The 16,877-nt window shown below is 37.0% G+C and overlaps 1 protein-coding gene across 22 annotated transcripts in view; it reads right to left on the minus strand.

The window, feature by feature from the left end:
- Positions 1-16,877, minus strand: part of ABI3BP (ABI family member 3 binding protein) — a 301,592-nt gene that overhangs the window by 38,091 nt on the left and 246,624 nt on the right. For 18 of the 22 annotated variants that reach the window (XM_020999893.2, XM_020999881.2, XM_078146656.1 and 15 more), the window contains 2 exons: positions 9,659-9,721; positions 3,400-3,462 (listed from right to left, as the gene is read on the minus strand). In XM_020999893.2, coding sequence (XP_020855552.1) covers positions 3,400-3,462; positions 9,659-9,721 — 126 coding nt within the window. The remainder of the gene's footprint in view (positions 1-3,399; positions 3,463-9,658; positions 9,722-16,877) is intronic. The other 4 variants (XM_078146663.1, XM_020999891.2, XM_020999887.2 and 1 more) reach the window with 1 other exon arrangement.

The following is a 16,877-nucleotide window of genomic DNA, read 5'->3' on the forward strand; positions in this document are numbered from 1 at the left end:
TGGGATCAATACTATAAGGAATATGGGAGATGAAATTCAGATAAGGCAGGGAACAGGGGAAAAATATACTTGAAAATAAATTTCAAAATAACTTCATATGGCAACAGGCAATGGCAGCGTTCTCATGACAGGACACTAGAAGCTATAAAATACAGGTGTCACAGCACAGGCACCTGAAATCAAGGGCAAATAAGATCCCTGTAGTTGGCTTATGGAGGAGGAGCTTTTGGCAGATATATGTATCCTAGAATGATGTTTAAAGAGTAAACCTGAAGGATAATTAATATAGGATAGACTCACTGAAGTTGTGACTCAGAATCCAATCCAAAGATGTGTTACTTTTACATCAATTTTCTTACACAAAATAAAATATTCTTCAGGTTCGCTTTGCCTGAGGAGGCCTTAAAAAAATTCTTACACCTAGAAGGCAGAAACTGATGATCATTTCTTTATACCTTGTAACTTCAGTACCTAGTAGGCTGGATTGCCCCATATATCAAGGATCTGCATTTTTATCAGGGTAGGTACTTTTTTTTACAGACACAGATCATAATCTTTTTAGAATTGTTGGAGCAGAAAAGTACCAGAAGTGTGTTGGTAAATGTTTAACAACCAGCTCTCTGGAGGAGGGGAGGGGAGACATATGCTGGGCACATGTTTAAGTTTAATCTGCATTATTAACATTTTCTCCACTGCTTTCTTAAGTCTAGAAATCAACCAAACAATAAATCAAGCCCTGATTTGTAGCACTTGCTGATTTCTGAGATTTAAATGTTCACCCTGAAAATTTAACAATTGGCTGTCTCAGGAGCTGATTGGAGCTGGCTCCAACACATCCCTGCTCTGAATCCAACTTGGTGCTAAACATCTCTCCAAAGGTCCACGGTCAAGAACCGTATAGCCTATCACTGGCCTTGCACACAGTAGGCACACCATAAGGGTTGAACTAAATTGAACATAATAAAACTGGCTCTAATTTTTTTATAGGAAAAATGTAATAAAACATTGTTTTCTAATAGGGTTAGAGGCAGAAGGGAGATAATTCTCTGCCAACAATCTTGAGTTCTCACTTACCTACCTTTGGGAATATAGTTGGGAGTGTGGAGGTGAAGGGAATTCTGGAACTATTGCTTCCTGAAGAAGTGGGGAAGTGAAGGCAGTTAGTAAAAAAAAAAAGGCAAAAAAAAAAAAGCACTAGCTCTGTGTTTCTCACCTGAAAATACCCTCAAGTTAATCAAATACATTGATAATGGAAGCAATTGCCTGTTACACGTTTTTTTCTCTGAAATGCTAATCAGTATTGAAGGGAACCAGGGTGAGGGGAAGATCTTTATTTATTTATTTTAAAAACATTCTATTAACACCGGGTCAAAGGATATATAGCTGGGAAGGACACTGGAGATTATTTAATCCAACTTCATCATTTTGCTGATGAGGGACAGAGTTCCAGAGAAATGAAGTCATGTTCCAAGGTCACACATTATGTGACTGGTAGATCTGGGGTCAGAACCCAGTTCTTTATAGCAGCTAACAAAGGAGGTACTTGGAAAGATCCCTCGAGGTCTGTATTTGCCTGAGAAGTTTTTACGTGGATTAAGATCCTGGGCACTTTAAAGAAACTAGTAGGATTTTTATCAATGGAAATGGCATCAGTGAAGAAGCATTAACCATCTGCTTTGCCATTGCACTTTAAGGACTATGGGACTTTTTCATCTGACTTGCATTGGGAGCCTTCCCTATTCAAAGGTGAGCTCCTTGAGAGAAAGATGCATCTTGTTTTTCTATTAGTATCCCTAGCACTTAGCACACTGCTTTGTCCATACTGCTGTTTGTCCTTTGTTCTTAAGGAGGACCATCAGGGAGATGATGCCATGACTTGCAAATGAATTGGATTTGAGTGAGGGAGATCTGTGCAAAGTCACCAGCTTCAATTTCTCTTCTGGAGCCTTCTGGGTCCAGTGACCAGATCCACATCAGGCCAACTGGAGACGGCCCCTGCTTTGTGCAAAGTAAGTACTTAATAAATGTTTTATTCATCCATTCACTGGAAAAGCCTGAGATTGCATACATCAGGTAACGAAATACTCTAGCCATCCTGATGATTCTGATATCTGGGAGTCTAATCATCATTAACAGAACAATTCCAGGGCTATTGGCATTGGCATGGTATGATCCGCTTGTCTGGGTTATCTAATGGGGATCATTTTGCTTTCTGGGACCTGAAAGGGTCACAACATTTTACCAAACTGGACAAAATACCACTCATTAAATAGAAATGATCAATGACCTACCAATAGCTTTGATTAATGTATAATATGTACATAACATAAATAACATATACATACATATAAATATACACACATGTTTTATGTGTATGTATATGTGTATAAATGTATATGTATTGACATATATACACACACATACCTCTACTTACATATTTACACACATAACACACATATGTATTAAATGACCCCTTCCAGAGAGTTAATATTCGTCTCTAGGCTGCACACTGACCTCCATCTACCATGACCAATTTTTTATCTTGAATTCTCACTCTAGTCTTGGAATTCCCAGGTTGAAAGTGCCTTCCTGCTGCCTCTCCCTATGATTAGATGGCTTTTCCAGGACCTTTATTTACAGAGGGAAGTCATGTCTAAATCCTCTCTCGGCTCTACTCTAGACTTCACCTACCAGGTACTTGTGGGGTAAGATACCTTTGTAACCCCACCCACTTTTCAGATTTCTTTTTTGTTTATCTTTCCCTATAAGAAAGTAAGCTTTTTGACTGTAGGAACTACAGTCTTCTTTCATTGTATTTCCGGAATTTACTAGAGTGTCTGGCATACAGCAAGCACTTAATAAATGCTTGCTGACTGACTGAATACATGCAAAGTTTCAGAAGGAATTTTAAAGTCACTTTTGGAATCATGGACTGGAAAAAAAAGGTTTTTTTTGTTCTCATCATCAAGACCATTATGATAATTCAATACTTCAAAATAAAGCCATTTGTTGTATTTCCCATGTTAAGATCATTTATCTAAAATACTTCAACATTAATGGAAATGCTCTCATTTATTTGGTCTAGTAATTTATTAATTTGGGAATGAATATGAGCTCTATCATATTGGACTTAATTTTAAAAAGTTTCAATCCTATTTCTGTGATTTCTGAAGTTTCTGTCTCTGATTAGTTTCAGTTTTAATTCCAGTCAAACAACAACAGATTCTGGGATTCTATCTTGCATAAAGCATGTGTTGCTGTGCATGTGCGTGTGTGTGTGTGTGTGTCTGTGTGTGTGTCTGTGTTACTTTAAGGAAACTGATGTGGGAATTCAGCAGAATTGTTCAGAATGGACGACGACTCTTCTAGTTCTGAAGTATTAAAAGATTAGATTATTACCTGTTTCTTGTGAAATTCCATTGGGTTTGGGCCTATCAGTTCCTGAAATTGTCCTATTTTTGACTGTAAATAAAGTAGGAATTAAAAGTTAAAATATTTTCTTAGAACAATTTAACAAAGAAAACAAGGAGAGATTAGAAATTTATTCTTTTTGGGAGGGGGTTATTATGAATGATGGAAAAGCTTAAGCTAGAAGATGTCAAATAAATTTTTAAAACCATTTACCTAGTCAAAATGGGTTCATGATTTAGATATAGAGGCTGATACTATAAGCAAATTGAGAGAGCAAGAAATAATTTACCTGTCAGATTTATGGAGAACAGAAGAATTTATGACCAAACAGGAGACCCAGAACATTATGAAATGCAAAATGGATAATTTTGGTTACACTAAATTGAAAAGTTTTTGCACAAACAAAGCCAATGCAACCAAGATTAGGAAGGAAGCAGAAAATTGGGAAAGAATTTTTACAACCAGTATCCCTGATAAGGGCCTCATTTCTAAAATATATAGAGATCTAAGTCAAATATATAAGAATACAAGTCATTCCCCAATTGATAAATGGTCAAAGGATATGAACAGGTAGTTCTCAGATGAAGAAATTAAAGCCATCTATAGTCATATGAAAAAAAATGCTCTAAATCACTATTGATTAGAGAAATGCAAATCAAAACAACTCTGAGGCACCCACGTCACACCTATCAGATTAGCCAACATGATAAAACAAGTATACGATAAATGTTGGAGAAGATGTGGGAGAATTGGAACACTAATGCATTGTTGGTAGAGTTGTGAAATGATCCAACCATTTTGGAGAGCAATTTGGAACTATGCCCAAAGGGCTATAAAAAACTCTTTGACCCAGCAATAGCACTTCTAAGGCTGTATCCCAAAGAAATCATAAAAATGGGAAAAAGAACCACATGTACAAAAATATTTATAGCAGCTCTTTTTGTGGTGGCCGAGAACTGGAAATTGAGAGGATGCCCATCAACTGGGGAATGGTTGAACAAATTGTGGTATATGAATGTAATGGAATACTATTGTGCTGTAAGAAATGATGAGCAGGTGGACTTCAGACAATCCTGGAATGACTTGTATGGACTGATGCTGAGTGAAGTGAGCAGAACCCAGAGAATATTATGTACAGTAACAGCCACGTTGTGTGATGACTAACTAGACTTAGCCCTTGTCAGCAGTGCAAGGATCTAAGGCATCTCCAAAAGTCTCATGATGGAAAATGCTAGCCAAATCCAAAGAAAGAACTATGCAGTTTGAATGCAGACTAAAGCATACTATTTGCCATTTTTTTCTTCTGTTTTGTTTTGTTTCTTCTTTCTTACGGTTATTCTGTTGATTCTAATTCTTCCTTACAACATGACTAATGTGAAAATATGGTTAATAGGAATCTATATGTAAAGCATATATCAGATTGCATGATGTCTTGGGAAGGGAGTGGGGAGAGATTGGGGGAGAAAAATTTAAAGCTCAAAAGCTTATAGAAAGGATTGTTGATAAATCAAAATAAATTAATAAAAATTTTAAAAAAGAAAAAAAAACATTAACCTAACACCCTCCCACTCCTCCTTTTTTAACTCTATTACACTTTAAGCTATATCATCCACTGGACCTATTATTTTATTGGTATAGGGGACTTCTGAGTTAAAACAAAACAAATAAATCTTCCCTCTTCCAATTCAGGTTGGTACTTTCTCTGCAGCTTACCATATTAGAGACTTGCCTAGAGCACTGAGAGGTGGTTTGCTTAGGGTTACAGATCTGGTGGGGCAGCTAGGTGAAATAGTGGATAGAACATTGGACCTGGAGTCAGGAAGATTCAAGTTCAAATCTGACCTCAGTCATTTGCTAGCTGTGTGACCCTGGACAAGCCACTTTTTAAAAAAAATATAGATTTATTTATTTTTAGTTTTCAACATTTGCTTCCACAAGATTTTGAGTTCCAAATTTTCACCCCATCTCACCCCTCCCCTACCCCAAGATGGCATGCATTCTGGATACCCCCTCCCCTAGTCTGCCACCTCTTCTATCTCTATCCCCCTTCTACTATCCCCTCCCCCTTCTGCTTTCCTGTAGGGCAGGATAGATTTCTGTACCCCATTTCCTGTATTTCTTATTTCCCAGTTGCATGTGAAAACATTTTTTTTAAACATGTGTTTTTAAAACTTTGTGTTCCAAATTTTCTCCCTTTCTCCCTCCCCACCTACCTTCATTGAAAAGGCAAGCAATTCAATATAGGTTATACATGTGCAGTTATGCAAAACACTTCCATAGTAGACATGTGAAAAACTAACTTTATTTCCCTTAATCCTCTCCTGCCCTCCCATTTATTCTATTCTTCCTTTTGACCCTGTCCCTCCTGAGAAGTATTTGCTTCTGATTACCCCCTTTCCCAATCTGCCTTCCTCTCTATCATCCCCCTGTTCTCTTGTCCCCATCTCCCCCCTATTTTCCTGTAGGGTAAGACAGATTTCCATACCCAATTGAATGTGTATGTTATTCCCTCCTTAAGCCAAATCCTATGAGAATAAGATTCACTCATTCCCTCTCACCTCCACCCCGTTTCCCTTCCACTGTAAAAGCCCCTTCTTTTCTGTTTTTTTTTTTGGTGAGATAAGTTACCCTGTTCAACCTCTCCCTTTCTTCCTCTCCCAGTATAATGCTCCCTCATCCCTTAATTCTATTCCCTGGACAAGTCCCTATTTGCCTCAGTTCCTCATCTGGAAAATGGAAACACATGGCAAATCACTCCAGTATTTTTGCCAGAAGACCTCAATGGGAGTCACAACAACAACAGACCTACTATGTGTCAGGGGCAGGATTTGAACTCCAATCTTTCTAGATTTGAAACCAGCTCTCTGTCTGCTACAGCTAGCTTCTCCTATCCTTCTTCCTGACCACCCTGTGAAGCTATTTCTTCTCATAGCCTCTCCTTTTTTCTCCCTTGATTCACCTCACCTCTCAACCACTTATGTTCAGCACCTAATTACCTTGCACTTAAAATACTGCAAAAGCCTTTGAATTGTTCTCCATGTCTCTATACTCTCCAGTTTTTTGATCTACCCTACACATGGCTGCAAAGGAATATTTGTATAGTTCTGACTATGTCACTCTCTCTGCTCCAAAAGCTCTAGTTAACTCTTTATTACCTTTAGGATCAAACAAAACTCCTTTGTCAAGCATTTAAAGCCCTTCTCATTCTGTCTCCTACTTCTCTCCAGCATTATTATATACTTTCTAGGAGTTTGACAGAGCATTTAGGTATGACTAGCAGTGGATAGAGTGTGGAACCTGGAGTTCAAATCTGGCTTTAGACACACATACTAGCTACGTGACCCTGGGCAAGCCATTGAATTCTATTTGCCTCAGTTTCCTCATCTGTAAAATGAGCTGGAGAAGGAAATGGAAAACCATTCCAGTATCTCTGCCAAGAAAACCCCAAATTGGGTCATGAAGAGTCAGTTGTGCTGAAAAACAAATTTGATAACTAAGGTAAAGAGGCCCATTTACCATTCCTCACATACAACATCCCATTTCCTTTCAGCATCTTTGTCCAGGTTATATTCCTCATGCCTGGGATGTACCTCCTCCTCCTTTTCCTTCTCCTCAACTCTGCCTCTCAGAATCCCTAGCTTCTCTCAAAGCTCACCTGAAATGCCAGTTCCCTTCAAAAGTCTGACTGATATTAATGAAGGTGTCCTAATGAAGTCAATTTTACAACCTTTAGAGAATTTCACTGGCCTGACTGTTAACATTTTTTTTGGGGGAAGTATCAGCCTTTTATTTTTCATATTTGAGCCCATTACAGTATCCCACATGGCCACAGGAAGCAAGGGAATGATTATAGCTATAGATGTGAACAGATAGACACTTTTCTTTTGGAGAGAGGCTAGGCAGTGGGGTTAAGTGACTTGCCCAGGGTCACACAGCTAGTAAGTGTCAAGTGTCTGAGGCTGGATTTGAACTCAGGTCCTCCTGACTCCAGGACCAGTGCTCTACCCACTGCACCACCTAGCTGCCCCCACTTTTTATAAATAAAGCAAATATTTGAATAGACTTTTGCTTTGCAGAGGAAAACAAAACAGCTGTCCTTGCTCCACTCATAGCTCACAAGATTGTTTCTGCTAATCATTAGAGTTCATAAATGGAAACATTGATTTTCTTTCTCTTCTTTTTTTTTTTTTTTGGCTAGGCGATGGTATTAAGTGACTTGCCCAGAGTCACACAGCTCATAAGTGTCAAGTATCTGAGGCCAAATTTAAATTCAGGTCCTCCTGACTCCAAGGCTGGAGCTCTATCCACTGCACCACCTAGCTGCTACTATCAATTTTCTTAATACACTTCCACACAAGCCCTTGGGACTGGCCCTGTACAAATCAGTGGTGTAGGTTGCTACCCAATCTGCATAGCTTTGCAGGACACAGTATTCTGGGATGGGAACTTCAAGTTACTTTGCCAAACCCTTTCAATGGTCATTTCCACAATAAAATCTTTAAGACCCTTTTCACCTCTCTAAGCTCTCCTCCTGTCAGTGTTCTCATTCCTTTTCTTAGACCATTAAGTAGGCACATCTGTATGTCTTAACTCTTTAATGATACTAGATAATGCCTCAAGGGTACGGGCCTTATTTTATACTTAGCATATTCATAGGTAGTCTCTGGCAGTGGAAAGAATAATTAATGGACTTGAAGTCAGAAGAATCTGGTTTTGAAACCTGCCTCAACCTTTTTCTATCTGTGTAATGCTGGGCAAATCACTTAAGCTCTCTCAGCCTCATTTTCCTCACCTATAAAATGGGGATGATAAGGGTAGGACCTATCTCACAGGTTTGTTGTGAAGATTAAATGAGATAATATATGGAAATAATTTTGCAAACCTTAAACATATACACACATATGTTAGCTATTGTTAATATAAACTGCTCAGTGTTCCCTATATATCTGTGCATATGCATACTTGCATATACACATATTATATGATTTGATCTGATTTATAACATTAGGCCAATGATGAAATTATTTTATTTGATCATTTCCTTATATAATTTTTATTTTTAAAAATTAGCATTTGTATAGTGCTTTACACTTTGCAAAAAGTCCTTTATGTATGTTAACTCATTTGGTCCTTCCAATAGTACTGAGATGGACTTATTAATCAAATTTTGCAGATAAGGAAACTGAGGCACAAAGAGGTTAAGTAAATTGCACAGGATCACGCAGTAAGTATCTGAGCAGGATTTGAACTCAGACTGTCCTACTTCCAAATCTTGTACTTTATCCAACTACATATATAATGTCTGAAAAAATTATGAGATTTTTTACTGTGTAACAAGTGTTAAAATAGAAAATAGGAACTCTACCAGTCAAATAATTAGAGCATGTACTTCGTTAGATCTTTTAAAGAAAATAGTGCTTAAATGAAACCAAAATAGCACCTAAATGAAAACTTTGTGTTTTCTTTTAAGATGATATCTTATATAGAAGGAAAGAAAAAGAAATAAATAGAAAATGTATTCAAAGGGTGTGGTAGTTTTAAAAATGGAGTTTGGCACTCTTCTATGGGGATGTCTTAAAATTTTTATGCAATGTAAGCACTGTATGTTCTGATGTTTGTCACTAGAAGGCAATTTAAAATTAAAAACTGTTAACTGTTCTTATTACATATAACTAAGCATGCATGAAGCAGTGTTAGTACTGCCACATACATAAGACTGTATTTAAAGTTACTCTAAAAGTGAAATAAAAGGGGTTCATTGGTGCTCTTTGTGTATGTGGGAAACAATAAAAAAAACCTAGCTCAACCATGAAATAAACGGATACCTCCAGCAGGAGCATAATGGAGTAGAATAAGCATCGTCCTGGGAATCAGGAAAGACCTGGCTTCTAGCCTCACCCCTGCCACTAATGATTTATGCAATCTGGGACCAGCCATTCACTGCTCTGTGCTGCAGTTCAGCCATCTCAAGAGAGCTGGATTATATATATAGCTTTTGGAATAGCATACAAGCATTCATGTTATGGAAAAAGAGAGAAAGGAGGAGTGGGAGAAACACAGGAGGGGAGAGAGAGGGGTGGGAGAGAGAAGAGAGAGACAGAAAGAGACAGAGGGAGAAGAGGAGGGGAAGAGGGAGGGAGGGGAGGGAAGAGGGGAGAGGGGGAGACAGAGAGAGAAAGAGAAAGAGAGAGAGAGAGAGAGGGAGGGAGGGAGAGAGAGAGAGAGATCAAAAACAATCATAACTTACCTGGTCTGACAGATGGCCTAATAGGTTTCCTCTTTGTAATAGTAGTATAAACTTTATGTGGTGCTGAAACAAAGAATAGATTTCATGAATAATAGTGAAGTGTCTCATGTAAACTAAAGAGAAAAGAGTAAGTCCAAAGGGAGTCAATTGATGGGAATGCTACATGGAAATAGAATGAGGTATCTCTTCCTGATGACCTCCACATGATATCTATGAATGCGTGAAAAAACATTTATTATACACTTGGTATATGACAAGCACTGTGCTATATATGCTGAGGAAATAAATATAAAAGTCAGTTCATGCTCTCAAGTAGCTCACATTCGACTATGAGGAGGTGGCATGTATAGGCTGCAAGTCAGAGGTTCTGTGGTCCTTAGGGTGCAGAGGCCAAGCAGATGGTCTTATGTCTTCTCTAATACTATTTTCACTAATAATACCATATCCATTTTTAACGTTAAACCATTTGACAGTGCCAAGGACTTTGGAAATTTGTTTTCTGTGTCTTTAATAGTTTAGATCTCTCTCTCCCTCTCTCTCTCTCTCTCTGTCTCCCCCCTCCATTAAAGCTTACAAATGATAGATATAAATGTGCTAATCCTTATAAGAAAAATATTTTTTTTTACATTAGCTCTTAACAACCAGAGATAAAAGTAGGATGGGGTGAGGTAAGCTATTCCTGTAATGGATGCAAAGGATTCAGATTCAGTTAGTGAAATTCTTTGCAAAACAAATCAAAACAAAACAACACACACACACACCCACAAAAACCCCAAACCAAAAAAACCCAAGTTATCCTCATGGATGCTTGACACAAAAAACAAATATTTCATCCATTCCATCAGTATTCTGAATGAGAGGCATGGAAAAAATTTCTTTCGTAGCATACAGAGAAATGTATTTTTAGGTAGGCAAGTTCGGATTCATTAGAACGTGTGATCTCAGCTAATAGACTATCCAGATGTTTGCTGGAATTAGAGAAACATAGTTAGTCAAAGTTGTTTCTAGAATGGAGAAAAATGAATTTCTAGCTCCAGGCTGTTCTTTGTGTGTATTGCTGAAGAATTAGAAAAACTCGGTTGATAATCCTCAAATAAGTAAAAAAACGGAGATAAAAATAAGCCTATATACCTTACACTAGTAAGTGCAACAGCTGTTTTGGAAAATAGCTTTTCTGCTCTTGGCTCTAAGGTTCCTCCCTCTGACTAATGATATTACAATGACTTTTTAAAGAAAGTTTTCTTCTTTGAACATAGAAAGCACATTATCATGTGCTCCTTTAAATTTAAACTTGTAACTGAATCTACTTAAATGAAGATTTGAATAATGGGACTTTGGGATTTCTGCTAGGTTCTAGTATTTGGAAAAATACATTCTCTTTCTGGGTTGGCCAGAGGTTAGATTTCAGGGGTGATAAGAAACATTCTCTCCTAAGAGACAGACACACATTGGCGAGGGGAAGTAGGATGAAGACTATAGATGGGTGGTGGTACCTGGAAATGGATAAGGGGACCCATTGAGGTAGAGGAAAGGCGGAAGAACAGAAAAGCTGAAGTCATTTTTGAAAATGTTTGCTTATTTCACACTTCTGCCTCCAGTTGGCCATGCTCTTTCTTGCCTGATCTCCATTGGGAAATAAATTGCTGTAATAGTTTGACTATAGGTGGAAAAAGTTGTCTCATATTTACCTTTTATAAAATCTGACTGTGGCTCATAATTGGCATTATTTTCTTTTCAAAGAGATCTCATTTTAGAAGTGTAGCCTCTGTATCAATATCATAGTTTTTTTTTTTTAAAGAAAGTGAATTCCATTCAGCTTGTATTATCTGCTTTTTTTGCAAGGGCAACCCAAAGCTTCCCAGACTTAAAAAGAAATGATTACTACTGTATACATGTATTCTAAATTCTGTTTCCTTCCTAGAGCAATTCTACACGTGACATGACACTTTGAACTTCTTCCTGTCACTTCCCCCCCCCCCCCGCCACTTTAAACTAGAATCAGAGAATGGTAGAGCCAGAAAGGGATTTAGAGATGATCTTGTCCAACCTTTTTAGTTGACTTGCCCAAGGTCTCATAGCTAGTTGGCTGTAGAACTAGGCCTTGAGTCCAAGTCTCCCGACTCCAAACTCAGATCTTTTTTTCCCCCTACACTCAGTGATGCCTCCTGCCATTAGCTTTGTGGACAAACATTTAGCTAAGACTGAAAGGAATTTTTCTTGCAAACCATATAATTAACTTCCAACATTTGGATAGTTTTGTTCACATACTCTAAGGAGTTATTTATATGTACTCATAAATCAGCAGTAGATGTATCAAATGCACACACATAAATAAAACCTGTGAAATAGAGTATACTGTGACACATTTTTTAAAGCTTCCAATGTAAAGATTTTGATATGCTGAATTTTGCCACATTTTGGTCCAAAATAAACTGTCTTACTGAAAATCCCTATAGATTTAGCTTGGGCCTCTCCAAATGAATGTTAGAAATGAATAGAGGCACTTACACACACACACACACACACACACACACTCATTGGTACAGGGCATAAAATGCTCCATAATGATTTCACTGGTTTGTACTTCAGCTACTCTTAACGCAAAAACAAAAAATTTGAAGGTCAAAACCAATCATATTTTTTTTACCCAAATGATCCCATTCCTAAGATACTATCTTAGAAATTAAGGAGGTACAGTAGGTTAGAAAATTTTAAAATGGACCTATAAGTACAAAAATATTTGTAGTTGCTTTATTTGTAATACAAAAATGCTGAAAATAACCCATATAATTGATTAAATTATGGTATATTGATATTATATCTACATATTTTTGCCTAGACCTATGATTTCATTAGTTCAGGAAGCTCTGGGTGGAGAACTTCTATCAATGCAAATTAGATCTTTTTTCTTTTTTCAGCACTTTAATTATCTTTTGTTTTTACATCATCTACATTCCCCAATGTGTTCCTTCCCTTGTGCCTCTCTGAAATTATCACCCTTTATAACAAAGAATGAGGACAACCCCTGCCCCGCAACAGCTTCACTAAACTGACCAACTCATTGAAAAACTCTGATATCTGTAGTATTCCACACCCCAGTCCTCCACCTCTGTATATAAAAAAGGGAAGTGCCACCTCATATCTTGGGGTTTTTTGTAACCAAATGATTATAATTTCACAGCATTCAGTTGCGTGGCATTATACATTTAGAGCTAGAAGGGCCCTCAGAGGTCATTTAGTATAATCCCTTCATTTTAAAGATGAGGAAACAGAGGCTCAGGGAAATTAACTTTTAATTAATATTGACTTGCTCAATATTATGATCCTATTTCAGCTCACTTTACTATGTATCATGTCATACATGTCTTCCCATGCTTTCTCTGTAGTCATACCATTCGTTGTTAACAACACTAATATTCTATTACATGAATGTACCAGGACTTGTTTAACTATTGCCCAATCAATGGGCATATACTTTGTTTCAATTTTTTGTTATTCTTTTTTCAAAAGTAAATATTTTAGTGAAAATGGTGGGGTTTTGTTTTGTTTTGTTTTGTTTTTGGTGGGAAGTATATGCCTGGAGTGGTATCTTTGGGTTAAAAGATAGGGACATTTTAGTTACTTTCTTTCAATAATTCCAAATTGCTCATCCAATCGGTAAGCATTTATTAAGCGCTTACTGGAAGCCAGACTCTGTGCTAAGTGCTGAAGATAGGAATAAAAAGCAAAAAACAGTTTCTACCCTCAAGGAACTTCCATTATAATGGACGAAATAGGTATATATACAGAGTTAGAGAAGCAGCAATAGAATCTGACAGGGAAAGACCTCCTTAAAGAAAGTCAAGGATTTTAAGGTGGGGAGGTGAGGAAGACGGTAGCTAAAGCACAGATGTGGTGATGGAAGGGGTGTCATGTGTGACAAAGAACAAGCAGAATGATTGGATGTTGGAATGAGTAGAGATGTGTGTATGTATTATATATGTATCTATATGTAAACATATGCAAATATACAATTTATAATTTGACTTGTATATAAATACTATAATTTAGTTATAATAATATAGCACAACAAATTATATATTAATATATTATTATACTATAAACAGAATATAATTAATATATTTATAATATGAATATATTTAATATATATATATTATTAAAAGAATGAAAAAGTGGGAAAGGACCAGGTTGTGAAGAGCTTTAAATGACAAAGGAGTTTGTATTTGATCCTAGAGATAATAAGCAACCTCTAGAGTTTATCGAACAGGAGAGTTACATTGTCAGACCTATTTGTTAAGGAATTTGCTTTAGCAGTTGTGTGGAGGATGGCCTATTGTGGGGAGATCTTTGGGGCAGGGAGACAAGCAGAGAGCTCCTTGTAACAGTGCAGGTGAAAGGTGATATGGGCCTGAATATACAAGAGATATTGTGAAGGTAGGAATTATAAGATCTGTCAGGTGATTGGAACCAATTCACATTTCTACCAATAGTGTACTAGTAAAATATGCTTGTATTTCTACAAACCCTCCAGCATTGATTACTGCTGTCTTATTTCATCTTTGCTAATTTGCTAGGTATGAGGCAAAACTTCAGAACCCTTTTGATTTGCACTTTTCTCAGTGATTTGGCATATTTTTATGTGTTTTTAAAAATTAATTTGTAATTCTTTAAAGAATTCTTTGTTTATATCCTTTGACCATTTATTTATTGGGGAAAGGTTTTATTTTTCATGTATTTCTGTTAGTTGCCTGGATATCTTGAATATCTGACTCTTTTCAGAGATATTTGATATATCCCCCCCCACCCCAACACTTTCCTTTTTATCCTTCTTGCATTAATTTTGTTTGTACAAAGATTTTCATTTTCATATATTCAAAATTATTGTTTTTGTTTTTTTGTAATTGCCCCAATCCATTGCATGGTTGAGAATTTACCCCCTAGACAGAGCTATGTATCTGATCTGGTCTTCTAAATTTTTTGTATAATATGATCTTCAATATTCAGGCAACATGTCCATTTTGAGTTTATTTTTGTATATGTTGCAAAATATTGGTCCAAACCTAATTTCCTCCAGGCTGCTTTTCTAAGCTTTGTTATTTTTCAGTTGTTTTGGTCAGGTCTGACTCTTTGTGACCCTGTTTAGGGTTTTCTTGGCAAAGATGCTGGTGCGTTTTGCCATTTCCTTCTCCAGCTCATTTTACAGATGAGGAAATTGAGGCAAAGTTAAGTGTCACATAGCTAGTAAGTGTCTAAGGTCAGATTTGAACTCAGACAGATGAGTCTTCTTTATTTCAGACCCAGCACTTTAGTTTTCCAAGCAGTTCTTGTCAAACAGGGAGTTGTTCCCTAGAAATTTATGATCCTGAGTTTATCGTGCACTAGAAATTGAGTTCAATTATTTTTGATTCTTCCTTGTCCAGTACATATATATTGTACGTGTCTGTGCTCTCTAGGGGTTTTTCAATGTAGGGAACTCTGGTGAGTTGCTGATATTTCCTCTGTAAGTGCAGTAGTTAAAACCATAAATGAACTGTACCCACTAGCATTATAACTGGGATTGAACAAAAAACAAACCTTGCATATGAAGGATTTTAAAAACATGCAATATATATTTGATCTCTTACATTTCAAGTTGGATGGTTATTTTGGATTTAAGTTAGGGAGGCACATTTTTTAAATGTAATATTAAAGTGGAAAAAAACCCATGGATACGATTGCTGAATTCTTTTTAGAAAGCACACTGTGTTTCAGCCCACATACCTCAAGCCTGCTGTGAGACAATTAAGGCAAAAAAAGGTGTGGGGGGGAACTAAAAGCTCAAAGAGCATAACTAAAGGAAAGCAATAATTGTTATGTAGTAACACTTTCGGACAAGTTTTCCAAGATGATCTGACTGTCTCAATCCTATAGATAAAAGTGGAATAGGAGATCTGGGGGAAAAGAAATGAGTGCTCAACTATGACTGACCGCATGCAATTCATCTTATTCACTAATAAGTTAACATTAGCTTTTTTTTTTTTCCATTTTTGTGTTCTAGACTCAAACTCAAAGGTTGGAATTCTGGATTATTATTCTGACCTTTGTATGGATGATAGTGAATTTGACATTATTTGGGGGAAATATTAGATATTTATGTGAGCATTCTACTGGAAAATACAATTACACTTGTTTAGGAATATGTAACTGGGGAGTGATGTGACAGTTACTCCCCCCCCCCCCCATAAATTAAGGCAAGTGACCATTTTCAGACTTCTGTCCCTCCTATTCATTGTTCAGTCTTCAAAAAGTTTGATACTTCCTTTGCTTTTCATTTACTTAGCTCAAGTGGAATCTCTGGAAGGAAATTGTTTTCTCTGAAGTTACAATTTCTTAATTGCCAAATCTTTTGGTCTTTTCTTGGGCCTCTCTGCAGCATTTGGCAAGGCTGACCTTGTGTTTTTCCTGAACGCTCTCTGTTCTTTGGGTTTTCAGGACCACTACTTTCTCCTGGTTTTTTTTCCTCTTTCCTTTTTGATTTTTCAATCTTCTTTGTCAAATCATGATCAATATGACTCCCCAGTGGGTACATCCAAAGACTCTGTTCTTGGCCCTTTTCATTCTATACTCTCTTAGTGACTTCTTTAGCTCCCATGGATTTTATTCCTATCTCTATGTAGGGGAGTTCCAGATCTATATATTTCTGCCCAGTGTCTCTCCTGATCTCTCTTTACCCATTGTCTATAGGAAATTTCAAAACAGATGTTCCAAAGACATATCAAAGTCATCGTGTCCAAAACAGAACTCATTGTCTTTCCTCCCAAACCCACTCCTCTATCATACTTCCTTATTTTTCCCAAGAGTACTACATTCTTCCAGTGTCCCATGTTCATAACTTTGATATTATCCTCAACTTTTTACACTTTACAAATCTTGGCTCTGCTCCCACATCTTTTGTATCTTCCCATTTCTCCATATAACCACCATTTCAATTCTGGCCCTTATCACCTCTTGCCTGGACTATCGCAATAGGCCCCTGATTGGTCTCCCTGACTCATTTCTCCATACTCTGATCCACATAGCTGCTAAAGTGATTTTCCTTAAATAGAGATATGACTATATCACTCCCTATTCACTAAACTGCAGTAACTCTCTAGTGACTCAATGATAAACATAATCTTTTCTTTTGAAGCTTTTCAAAACCTCACCCTAATTTATCCTTCTAGCATCATTATACAGTTGT

The sequence above is a fragment of the Phascolarctos cinereus genome, unplaced genomic scaffold, assembly GCF_003287225.1.
Source record: "Phascolarctos cinereus isolate Bilbo 61053 unplaced genomic scaffold, phaCin_HiC Scaffold_726;HRSCAF=1367, whole genome shotgun sequence".
Classification (NCBI taxonomy): domain Eukaryota; kingdom Metazoa; phylum Chordata; class Mammalia; order Diprotodontia; family Phascolarctidae; genus Phascolarctos; species Phascolarctos cinereus.